At 55.1% G+C, this 10,783-nt stretch overlaps 2 protein-coding genes and 1 non-coding gene across 4 annotated transcripts in view; 1 reads left to right on the top strand and 2 right to left on the bottom strand.

Annotated features, from left to right (window-relative positions):
* RAB3A (RAB3A, member RAS oncogene family) overlaps positions 1 to 5,484 on the top strand; it is a 9,008-nt gene extending 3,524 nt beyond the window's left edge. For both annotated transcript variants that reach the window (XM_017501284.1, XM_037728777.1), the window contains exons 3-5: positions 597 to 715; positions 3,483 to 3,607; positions 4,628 to 5,484. In XM_017501284.1, the coding sequence (XP_017356773.1) occupies positions 597 to 715; positions 3,483 to 3,607; positions 4,628 to 4,818 (435 nt within the window). In that variant the 3' untranslated portion in view covers positions 4,819 to 5,484. The remainder of the gene's footprint in view (positions 1 to 596; positions 716 to 3,482; positions 3,608 to 4,627) is intronic.
* Positions 5,485 to 5,524: 40 nt separating this feature from the next.
* On the bottom strand, positions 5,525 to 8,266 carry MPV17L2 (MPV17 mitochondrial inner membrane protein like 2). Its single transcript, XM_017501285.2, has 5 exons — positions 7,973 to 8,266; positions 7,410 to 7,580; positions 6,614 to 6,690; positions 6,397 to 6,525; positions 5,525 to 6,264 (listed from the first exon to the last, which is right to left on the bottom strand). Exons 1-5 carry the CDS (start codon positions 8,157 to 8,159, stop codon positions 6,208 to 6,210), a joined length of 621 nt encoding a protein of 206 aa, XP_017356774.1. The 5' UTR covers positions 8,160 to 8,266; the 3' UTR covers positions 5,525 to 6,207.
* Positions 8,267 to 10,393: 2,127 nt separating this feature from the next.
* On the bottom strand, positions 10,394 to 10,525 carry LOC119467344. The gene has a single exon (XR_005195884.1). It is a non-coding gene; the product is annotated as a small nucleolar RNA SNORA42/SNORA80 family (small nucleolar RNA).
* Positions 10,526 to 10,783: the final 258 nt, after the last annotated feature.

Below are 10,783 nucleotides of genomic sequence, written 5' to 3'. Positions count from 1 at the left end.
CCAGGATGGTCTCGATCTCTTGACCTTGTGATCCACCCGCCTCGGCCTCCCAAAGTGCTGGGATTACAGGCGTGAGCCACCGCGCCCGGCCTGCCCCGTTTGTTTTTTGAGACAGGGTTTCACTCTGCGGCCCAGGCTGAACTGCAATGGTGTGATCTCACCTCACTGCAACCTCCGCCTCCCGGGCTCAAGCCACCGTCTTATCTGAGCCTCCTGAGTATTGGGACTACAGCTGTGAGCCACCATGCCGCATTCATTTTTATATTTTTTTGTAGAGATGGGGCCTCACTGTTGCCTAGGCTGGTCTGGAACTCCTGGGTTCAAGCCATCTGCCCATCTCCGCCTCCCATAGTACTGGGATTACAGGTGTGAGCCACAGCACCCAGCACCGGACCTGTTTGGTGAATGACTCTGTGGGATGATGGAGCACTCATGTACTCTGAGCAGTGTGACCCAGCCTGCTCTTCCTGACACTTTGTGCTCCTGAGGAAGCTCCTGCTTTTCCCAGGGGGCTGAAGTGGGTAACATCAGAGCTCATTTCCTCTCCGAGGGCCTGATGTGTGGGTCCTCTCTGACCTTCATCTCTTCCTCTCTAGGACACTGCAGGGCAGGAGCGATACCGGACCATCACCACTGCCTACTACCGGGGCGCTATGGGCTTCATCCTCATGTATGACATCACCAACGAAGAATCCTTCAATGCTGTGCAGGACTGGTGAGTGCACCCCGCTCACTTTTTTTTTTTTTTTTTTTTTTTGAGAGAGAGTCTTACTCTGTCACCCAGACTGGAGTCCAGTGGCACGATCAGGGCTCACTGCAGCCTTGGCCTCCTGGGCTCAAGTAATCCTCCTGCCTCAGCCTTCCAAGTAGCTGGGACTACAGGTGCACACCACCACACCTGGCTAAGTTTTTGTATTTTTAGTTGAGATGGGGTTTTGCTATGTTGCCCAGGCTGGTCTTGAACTCCTTGGCTCAAGTGTTCTGCCCGCCTCAGCCTCCCAAAGTGCTGGGATTACAGGAGGGAGTCATTGCTCCTGGCCTTCCACACTCATTCTGGGACCATCATCTCTGAGACAAAGTGGCGTGGTGGCTCATGCTTGTAATCCCAGCGCTTTGGGAGGCCGAGGGGGGCGGATCACAAGGTCAGGAGTTCAAGTCCAACCTGGTGAATGTAGTGAAACCCCATCTCTACTAAAAGTACAAAAAAATAGCCGGGCATGGTGGTGGGTGCCTGTCATCCCAGCTACTCGGGAGGCTGAGGCAGGAGAATCGCTTGAACCTGAGAGACGGAGGTTGCAGTGAGCCGAGATTGTGCCACTGCACTCCAACCTGGGTGACAGAGTGAGACTCCGTCTCTAAAAAATAATAAATAAATAAATAAATAAATAAATAAAATGTAGGGGTCAGGGAAGGGTTTCAGATAGAAAAGTAAAACTCTAAACATAGAGAAAAAACAGCTGCAACTGTAGGGTGGAGACAGAGACTTTAAGGAGAGCTGGCATAGGTTACAGGTGGCAAACATCGCCATTTTCTGCTCAGAAGTAAAAACTCTTTAAAAAGATTTCTGGGCCAGGCACAGTGGCTCACGCCTGTAATCCTAGCACTTTGGGAGGCCAAGGTGGACAGATCTTGAGCTCAGGAGTTCGAGACCATCCTGGCCAACATGCTGAAACCTGCCTCTACTAAAAACACAAAAGATTACCCAGGCATGGTGGCTCACACCTGTAGTCCTAGCTACTTCGGAAGCTGAGGCAGGAGAATCACTTGAACCCAGGAGGTGAAGGTTGCAGTGAGCCTAGATTGCACCACTGCACTCCAGCCTGGACGACAGAGTGAGACTCCATCTCAAAAAAAAGATGATTTCAGGCCGGGCGCCGTGGCTCAAGCCTGTAATCCCAGCACTTTGGGAGGCCGAGGCGGGTGGATCACGAGGTCAAGAGATCGAGACTATCCTGGTCAACATGGTGAAACCCCGTCTCTACTAAAACTACAAAAAATTAGCTGGGCATGGTGGCGCGTGCCTGTAATCCCAGCTACTCAGGAGGCTGAGGCAGGAGAATTGCCTGAACCCAGGAGGCGGAGGTTGCGGTGAGCCGAGATCGCGCCATTGCACTCCAGCCTGGGTAACATGAGTGAAACTCCGTCTCAAAAAAAAAAAAAAAAAAGATGATTTCTGGGCTGGGTGGTTCATGCCTATAATTCCAGCACTTTGAGAGGCCAAGGCAAGTGGATTGCTTTAGCCCAGGAGTTTGAGACCAGCCTGGGCAACATAGCAAACCCTGTCTCTACAAAAAAAAAAAAAGGAAAGAAAAGAAAAGGAGGCTTTCTCACTGGGTGTAGTGGCGTATGCTGGTAATCTCAGCTATTCAGGAGACTGAGGTGGGTGAGCATTGCTTGCGTACAGCAGTTCAAGACCAGCCTGGGTAACAGAATCAGGCTGTCTCCAAAAAAAATAGCAGGTAGCTTTTCTGGAATAAACACCCAGAGGGAGGAAAGAGCATATGAGGAGTTCTTGGGAGATGCAGGAAGGTGGCACTTCCAGGAAGGCTTCCTGGAGGAGGTGGCAGTATTCCCAGAGAGGCTTCCTGGAGGATGTGGCAGTATTGACAGAAAGAGGAAAAGTGTGTTACTGGCAGGATACAGGCTACGATGAAGGATGGAGCCTGCCGTGTTCAATAATGGGTCTGTTGGGCCTGGTGCAGTGGCTCACGCCTGTCATCCCAGCACTTTCGGAGGACAAAGTGGGAGGCTCACTTGAGGTCAGGAGTTCGAGACCAGCCTGGCCAACATGGTAAAACCCTGTTTCTGCTAAAAATAAAAAAATTAGCCGGGAGTGGTGGTGTACACGTGTAATCCCAGCTACTCGGGAGGCTGAGGCACAAGAACCACTTGAAGTCAGGAGGTGGAGGTTGCAGTGAGCCGAAATTGCGCCACTGCACTCCATCCTGGGCATCAGAGGCAGACTCCATCTCAAAGAAAAAAACCCATAACATGGCTGGGTGCGGCGGCTCACGCCTGTAATCCCAGCACTTTGCGAGGCTGAGGTTGGGGGATCACAGGGTCAGGAGATCAAGACCATCCTGGCTAGCATGATGAAACCCCGTCTCTACTAAAGATAGAAAAAAATCAGCCAGGCCTGGTATGCACCCCTGTAGTCCCAGCTATCTGGGAGACTGAGGCAGGAGAATCACTTGAACCTGGGAGGCAGAGGTTGCAGTCAGCCGAGATCGTGCCATTGCACTCCAGCTTGGGCAACAAGAGTGAGACTCCATCTCAAAAAAACCCCAAACACACAAACAATAATGGGTCAATTGGGGGCTGGAGTGGGGTGAACGAGGGGCACATGGGGGGAAAGGATGTGGGGGAGGTTGGAGGGCCAAGCTTCAGGGTTTTGGGACAAGGACACAGGCTCCACACCAGCCCGTCAGGGTGGAGCTGGGATCCTGGACGCCCTAACCTGTCCCCATCGCTGCCTCCTGCAGGTCCACCCAGATCAAGACCTACTCGTGGGACAATGCGCAGGTGCTGCTGGTGGGAAACAAGTGTGACATGGAGGATGAGCGGGTGGTGTCGTCAGAACGTGGCCGGCAGCTAGCTGACCACCTTGGTGAGTGCCCAGCTGGGCCAGAGACCCACAAGGCTAGAAAAAGGACACTGAGGTCCAGAGAGGGGAGGGTATGCACCCAAGGTCTTACAGCTAAGCCAGGTAATTCATTCACACGTTCTGCAAACTTGCCTTCATCCAGGGGCCGTTTGAGTTGGATCCTGAGGGCTGTGTAGGAGTTCACTGTGCAGAAAGTTACAGATTTATTCTGATACTCACTGTCCAATGCTTTGTTGGGTGTTGCTGGGCTTGAGAGGCAGGTAGGGGTGCCTTGAGGGACCTCTGGGGTGCAGGGAGGGACCTGGGCAGGAGGAGCCCATGGGGGGAGCCAGGCTTCCTGGAGAGGCGGGCAGTGGACTCTGGTGCTTGGAAGAAGGGTGTTTTAGGCAGAAGAAACAGCTTGGGTAAAGGCTTGCGGTGAGAGAGATCCTGCGCGTTTTGGTAAGTTTCGCATGACTGGAACATGAGGATCAGCTGGAGAAAATGTGGCTGATTACAGAGGGCCTCAACCATGTGCTGAGAGGCTGGGACTCTTTGGAGGGCAACAGGGAGCCACAGAGGGTGTGTGAGCAGGGAGAGGTCACGGCTGGATCTGAGTGTCAGAGGCTTCCAGGCCCAGTGCATGGGGCTGGGCATGTCTTGCCAGGTCCCTAAGGACAATGAGACACAATTTTAAGGAAAGGCAGGAAGCCAGGTGCGGTAGCTCATGCCTGTAATCCCAGTACTTTAGGAGATGAGGTGGAGGATCACTTGAGCCCAGGAGGTCAAGACTGCAGTGAGCTATGATCACGCCACTATACTCCATCCTCGGCAACAGAGCAAGGCCCTGTCGCAAAAAAAAAAAAAAAAAAAAAAGAAATGCAGTCGACCTAATTCAGTGTGGCTTCCCTGCAGGACTTGCCAGTCCTTCAATAAGTTGCTTGGCACAAGGCTCTCCAGGTGTTCCCTTTCCTCAGAGAGGCATCTCTAGGAGTTGGCGTGGGGCGTGGCCAGGGTCCTCATCCCTGCCTTCCCTGACCACAGGGTTCGAGTTCTTTGAGGCAAGCGCCAAGGACAACATTAACGTCAAGCAGACCTTTGAGCGCCTGGTGGACGTCATCTGTGAGAAGATGTCGGAGTCTTTGGACACGGCGGACCCTGCGGTCACAGGCGCCAAGCAGGGCCCACAGCTCAGTGACCAGCAGGTACCGCCGCACCAGGACTGCGCCTGCTGAGAGCCACCCCGCCCCCTTGCCCCTCTTCCCCATCTTCCCCACCTCCCCAGGCCTGACCCGGCCCCCACCAGCCATGGGCACAAGACCCCCCCTCCCAACTTAGCCCGCCACCCTTATTTATTATTGTAGCTATTTATTTATTGAAGACGTCCCGCAGGGGCCCGGGCTCCCCTGCCCGACCCCAGCCCTGCCTGTCCTGTACATATAACCCTTTCCCCGCTCAGCTGTGGTGTGTCGTGGCCTCGTGAACTCACCCCTCCCCCTCCTGACACCCCCCCCCGCCTTTTTTTTAAATTCACCCCCATCCACAGTTGTCGGTTGTGAAGAGGGGGCCAGATGACACCCTAGAGCAGGCTGATCGGGCGATGGGAGGTGGCCAGGCCTGCCAGCCCCTCGGCTCTGCTGCGGTGGGCCGAGGCCGCTGTTGGGGGGTTCCCCGTGCGGACCATGGGGGTCAGAGTCTGGCCTGCCAGGCTCCTCTCCCCCAAGTTTTTTCTTTTGGTGAGGGGTGTGCTGTGGGTATTCACCACCCTGGGACCCCCCTGCCCACCAGACCTGTTCTGACCTCATGAGTGTCAAATGTGCCCCCCAGTTCCTTAGGAGATATCATGAAACACTACATACATCCAATAAAGCGAATGGACCACGTGTGTCCCTGTGAGCGCCGGGCCCTGCCCACCCTGGCTTTGGTCATCCACAGCATTTGCTTTTGTTATTTTTATTTGTAAATATAAATAGAGACAGGGTCTTGCTACGTTGCCCAGGCTGGTCTCGAACTCCTGGCCTTAAGCGATGCTTCCACCTCAGCCTCCCAAAGGGCTGAGATTTCAGGTGTGAGCCACTGCACCCAGCCAGCAGTTTCAATTACATGACAGAAAGAATTTAATGGATTGTCCACAGCTCACGACCAGGGAAGAGACCCAGAGGCTTCCCGGCCCTGCCTGAAACTTTTGGGGGCCAACTCCAGGCCTGAGCCTGCTCTGAGGGGATGGGCCATATCGCCCCCGTAGTTGCAGGACCTGAGGGAGCTCCGGATTGGCGGCTTGGCCCAGAGCCACCTGGACGGCAGTGTTGCGGGGCTGGTGCTTGGGACTGGTTGGCTGGGTGGGCCCCGTGCTGAAGATGGGACATCTTGGTCACAGGTCACATGAGGCTCCTGCTGAGAAGGGCTAGGGGATGATCATCCATCTTCACAGGTGTGTTCTAGCTGGGGAAACTGAGTCCCAGAAGTGAGCTTGGAAAGGGCAGCTCAGCCCAGTGCCCGGGAGCTGGAGGGATGCTGGGACGCGGCCCGGGACCCCAGCTTGCTGCAGAGACCCATTCCCCTTCTGGCAAAGCGTGTGGTCCGCCAGGAGTCAGTCTTGCATCTGGTCCCAGGGGGCAGGCAGCTCAGTCCGCTCGGGTGTCCAGGGCCACACAGCCTGGGGGTGTCAGGGGAACTGGGCTCTGTCCACACAAGACAAGGCATCTGGTGAGAAGCCTGCTTCATCCCTCCAGGTCCCTCCTCAGCCCTGTCCTACCCATCCCTGTATCCCCCTGAGCAGTCCCCTCGGTGCCTAGTATGCCCACCATACTCACCCGGTACTTCAAGTAGGACAGGTATGTGTCCCAGCCCAGCGTCAGGCCATTGATGTAGGTGACTCGGAATTGGGGGGGCACGAAGAGGAAGTTCACCAACTGCGCAGCAGGCCACACGCACCAGTCGGCCTACAGGGAGAGGCGGGGCACGATGAGGGGCGGGGCCAAAGCCATGAGGGGGCGGGGCCGGACATGTGCAAGGGGCGGGTGCTCCCACCTTGTAGAATTCCCAGAACTTGTCCCGCAGCTCCTGGAAGCTCTCACCCAGTGTCTGGCCCTCCAGGCAGCCAAGGCCTGGGAAAGAAACCAAGAAATGAGAATGTTAGAGGCCAGGAAGTACTGCTGAGATGACAAGATGGGCTCACGATGGCGGGCTGGCGTTGGACCTGAGAGCCCCCACCCCAGAGAGACAGGGACTTTCAGATGGGATAGACAGAATCAAGTGGCTGGTGTAGGGACAAAACAGAGCAAGTCAGTCCCAGTGAGAGAGAGGTTATAAACATGCAAACACGTGCCCCAAAGGAGACACACCCTGAAGATGAGGCATTTTTATTACGGCTCCATCACAGACCAGGAAGCCGGGCTGGGAGGTAGAGAATGAGCGACTCCTCTATGAACACCGCTGTCTTTACCAAGCCTAGGGCTGGGACGGTTGCACCCCATGAAGTCCAGCCTCAATTCCTCTTCCTTCAAGCATCAGGCCTTTGCATTAGCTGTTCTTTCTGCCCGCCAGTTCCCTCTTCACGTCTCAACTGAGTGTGCCCTCTTTTGGGAAATACTCTCAACTTCCCGCCCAGGGCGGCCCCATCAGATACTGTTCTGGTCCCTCCTACACTCGTCAGCGTTCACATCAGCCTGGTCTGTCCTGTCCCCACTGGGACCTGGCTCCTAGTCCAGGGCCACCCGAACACGGGGCACATCGGAAAGGCACCTCTGCAACCTTCTTAACACAAAGCTGGCTCCACCCCTCCCGACCTATGAGAGGCAGAGCCGAGGTTTAGGAGGCTCCTTACCCAAGAAGTACCAGACGCCCAGCACGGGAGAGGCTACCAGCTGATCCACGAGGACCTTCTTGAGAACATTTGGGAAGCCTCGGAGGCCGGACGCAGGGAATAGGCGGTCCAGCGACAAGTACCAGTAGTGCAGGAAGGGACCCATGCTGCAGCCCACCGCAAACATGCTTGCTATAAGAGTGTAAGTCAGCGGGCTGGGTCGGGCCGGGAAATTTCCCAGTCCATTCCCTCCCTCCCTGGCTAAGGCCTGGGTAAGCCCAGTGCCATCCCCGAGCCTCAGCCTCACCGGGAAAACGGGAAGAGCCCACCCGTGCATTCTTCCACTACAAGCCCCACCAGCAGGCGCGGCTCCAGAGGCTCCTAGGTAGCGGGCAGAGACCCCCGGGAGTTGGGAGGTGACGGAGTCCCAGGGCTGCGGGAAGACAGAGACCCGGGGAGAGGCGCGGTAAGGGCAAGGGTCCTGCGGGGGACCGAGGCCACAGGTCAGGGGTCACGGCCCGCAGGTCTGGTGTCGGGATCAAAGGTCGCCCGGGGTGAAGGACTAAGCAGTGTGGCGTCCTCACCGGAGCGCCGCGGGTCGAAAACCTGGCCGGGCCGGGAGCGGATCTCCCAGGACTGGCGCACGCCGTCCCCGGCCGCCATAAGGGCGCCGCAGCCCAGCGTGTTGGTGACGAGCAGAGCGCGCCCCTGGAACAGAAGCTGCCCCGCGGACAACAGGCGGTGCAGCCGGCGCCAGCTGCCCCGAGCCATCGTCTCCGGAAGTCCAGGAACCGGCGTACCGCTCCGTTCCCGCTGCGCGGACCAGTGGCGAAACACCGTCGATCCCAAATTGCCCGCCCCTTCGGAGTCCCGGCCAATCGCATAAGGCAGACCCGCCCCGCGCCGCGCCGCATAGACCAATCGCAGGCAGCCTCAGAGCGCCACATTGCCCGCCCCGAAGAGTACTGGCCAATAAAAGGCAGGCGTTCTATCCCAAGGTTGATCTCTGAACGAAGCTGTATACGCCCTCCAGAGCTTCACGGACCAATCGGAAAAAGAATTGCCTTACGTCACGCATGCCGATTGGTAACTTTGTACTCTTGTTGCCTCGCCCCTTTCTGTGCCAGCCTATGGGAAACCGTCGCAGCCCCGTTTACCGACACGCCCAGGACGGCACTGGCCAATCGCAGACCGGCGTCATGCTGGCAAATCAGTGACTGTCGTCCCGCCTCCCGCGTTGGGGTTGGTCAATCTTAGGCAGTTACATCGCCTTCTGGCCTGGTTGCCCTCCGGAATTCCAGATTCTCCTGGACTTAACCAGAAGCGATGCGATTTGTGGCCACGACAACTACCGAGGTGGACTCTAATCCTGCAAAAAAGATTCATGGAACTTGGGGTGGGGTACAGTTCTGCTATGGCCCAGCCCAATTGGAGCCCAGTCCAGATGATGACCTTGGGCCTGACCTTAACTGGTCCTCTTACCTCAGTTTCCGAATAATGATGGTAATTGAAGTGTTAGTCACGTTTCTGGGCATACGATGCACTTTACTCCTTCCAATCAAATTTATGCTCTTGCAGAAAAAATTATATCCTAATTTTACCGTTCCCGAGGGGAAAAAAAATATTTTTTCTTTTATTATTTATTTATTTTTTAAAGACGGGGTTTCACCATGTTGGCCAGGGTGGTCTCGATCCCCTGTCCTTCTGATCCACCTGCCTTGGCCTCCCAAAGTGCTGGGATTACGGGCGTGAGCCACCACGCCCAGCCTCTTTATTTATTTTTTAAGACGAGGTCTCCGTTTGTCTCCCAGGCTGGAGTACAGAGAGGCACGATCTCGGCTCACTGCAATCTCCGCCTCCCAGATTCAAGCGATTCTTCTGTGCCAGCCTCCCGAGTCTCTGGGACTTCAGACACGTGCCACTACGCCCAGCTAATTTTTTGTATTTTTAGTAGAGACAGAGTTTTCACCGTGTTAACCAGGATGGTATAGATCTCCTAACCTTGTGATCGGCCTGCCTCGGCCTCCCAAAGTGCTGGGATTATAGGAGGGAGCCACGGCGCCTGGCCCCCCCCTTTTTTTTTGAAATGGAGTCTCACTCTGTAACCCAGGCTGGAGTGGAATGGCCCAATCTCACCGCGACCTCCGCCTCCCAGGTTCAAGCGATTCTTGTGCTTCAGCCTCCCAAGCAGCTGGGATTACAGGCATGGGCCACCACGCCCAGCTAATTTTGTATTTTTGGTCGAGACAGGGTTTCACCATGTTAACCAGGCTGGTCTCGAACTACTGACCTCAAGCGATCCACCCGCCTCAGCCTCCAAAAGTGCTTGGATGGCAGATGTGAGCCACCGCCCTGGCCTGAAAAATGATTTTCAGTGAGTCGCAAACTACTGCCTGTGGGCTGTTGAAGGTGTCCAGGTTCTTGGAATCTTGAACAAAGAATTGGACAAAGCTCACAGACAAAGCAAGGAAAGAATAAAGGTTAACAAAAGCACAGATTTGTTGAAAATGAAAGTACACTCCACAGGGTGGGAGCCAGGGTAGCATACGGGCTCACGCCTGTAATCCCAGCACTTTGGGAGGCCCAGGCCCTGCGGATCACCTGAGGTCAGAAGTTCAAGACCAACCTGGCCAATGTGGCGAAACCCCATCACTACTAAAAATACAAAATTTAGCAGGATGTGGTGGCCCACGCCTGTAATCCCAGCTACTCCAGAGGCTGAGGCAGGAGAATCTCTTGAACCAGAGAGGTGGAGGTTACAGTGAGCCGAGATGGCTCCAGCCTGGGTGACAGAGTGAGACTTTGTCTCAAAGAAAAAGAGAGCGAGACTGTGCCTAGGGCAGTGGTCACTCGTACTTGGCTCAGAATTTACCTCTTTAAGTATTTTACAGTTTCATTCTTTTTGTCAACAAATGCCATGATTGGGTTTCAATAAAGTTTTACTTATGAACACAGAAATTTGCATTTTTTTTCTTTTTTTACTTTATTATTATTTTTATTTTTTCTACTGTGTAGCCCGCTTCAGTGCCAGCAGCGTACGGTCACAGAGGCCAGGCAATGGTTTGGGGCTAGTTTGCTCTGGCATGAGGTCCTATGAGAAGCCCAGGGGATGGGCCCATCATAAATCCAAGCCCCACTTTGGGAGGCTGAGGTGGGCGGATCACAAAGTCAAGAGATCGAGACCATCCTGGCCAACATGGTGAAACCCCGTCTCTACTAAAAAAAAAATACAAAAATCAGCTGGGCGTGGTGGCATGCGCCTGTAGTCCCAGCTACTCGGGAGGGAGGCTGAGGCAGGAGAATTGCTTGAACCCGGGAGGCGGAGATTGCAGTGAACCCAGATTGCGCCACTGTACTCCAGCCTGGCGCCTGGCAACAGAGCAAGACTCTGTCTC

Source organism: Cebus imitator, unplaced genomic scaffold (assembly GCF_001604975.1).
Source record: "Cebus imitator isolate Cc_AM_T3 unplaced genomic scaffold, Cebus_imitator-1.0 Scaffold280, whole genome shotgun sequence".
In the NCBI taxonomy this organism is placed as follows: Eukaryota; Metazoa; Chordata; class Mammalia; order Primates; family Cebidae; genus Cebus; species Cebus imitator.
Note: the sequence above shows the minus strand (reverse complement) of the source record. Positions and strands in the feature narration are given on the sequence as shown.

What these genes read in the sequence shown, in the direction of transcription:
- MPV17L2 (XM_017501285.2), bottom strand. Translation starts at nt 8,159, where the DNA reads ATGGCTCGGGGCAGCTGGCGCCGGCTGCACCGCCTGTTGTCCGCGGGG. An exon ending in GGGCGTCTGGTACTTCTTGG is followed by an intron (nt 6,691 to 7,409) that starts GTAAGGAGCCTC and finishes TTTCTTTCCCAG; the next exon opens with GCCTTGGCTGCCTGGAGGGC. An exon ending in TGTCCTACTTGAAGTACCGG is followed by an intron (nt 6,265 to 6,396) that starts GTGAGTATGGTG and finishes TTGTGTGGACAG; the next exon opens with AGCCCAGTTCCCCTGACACC.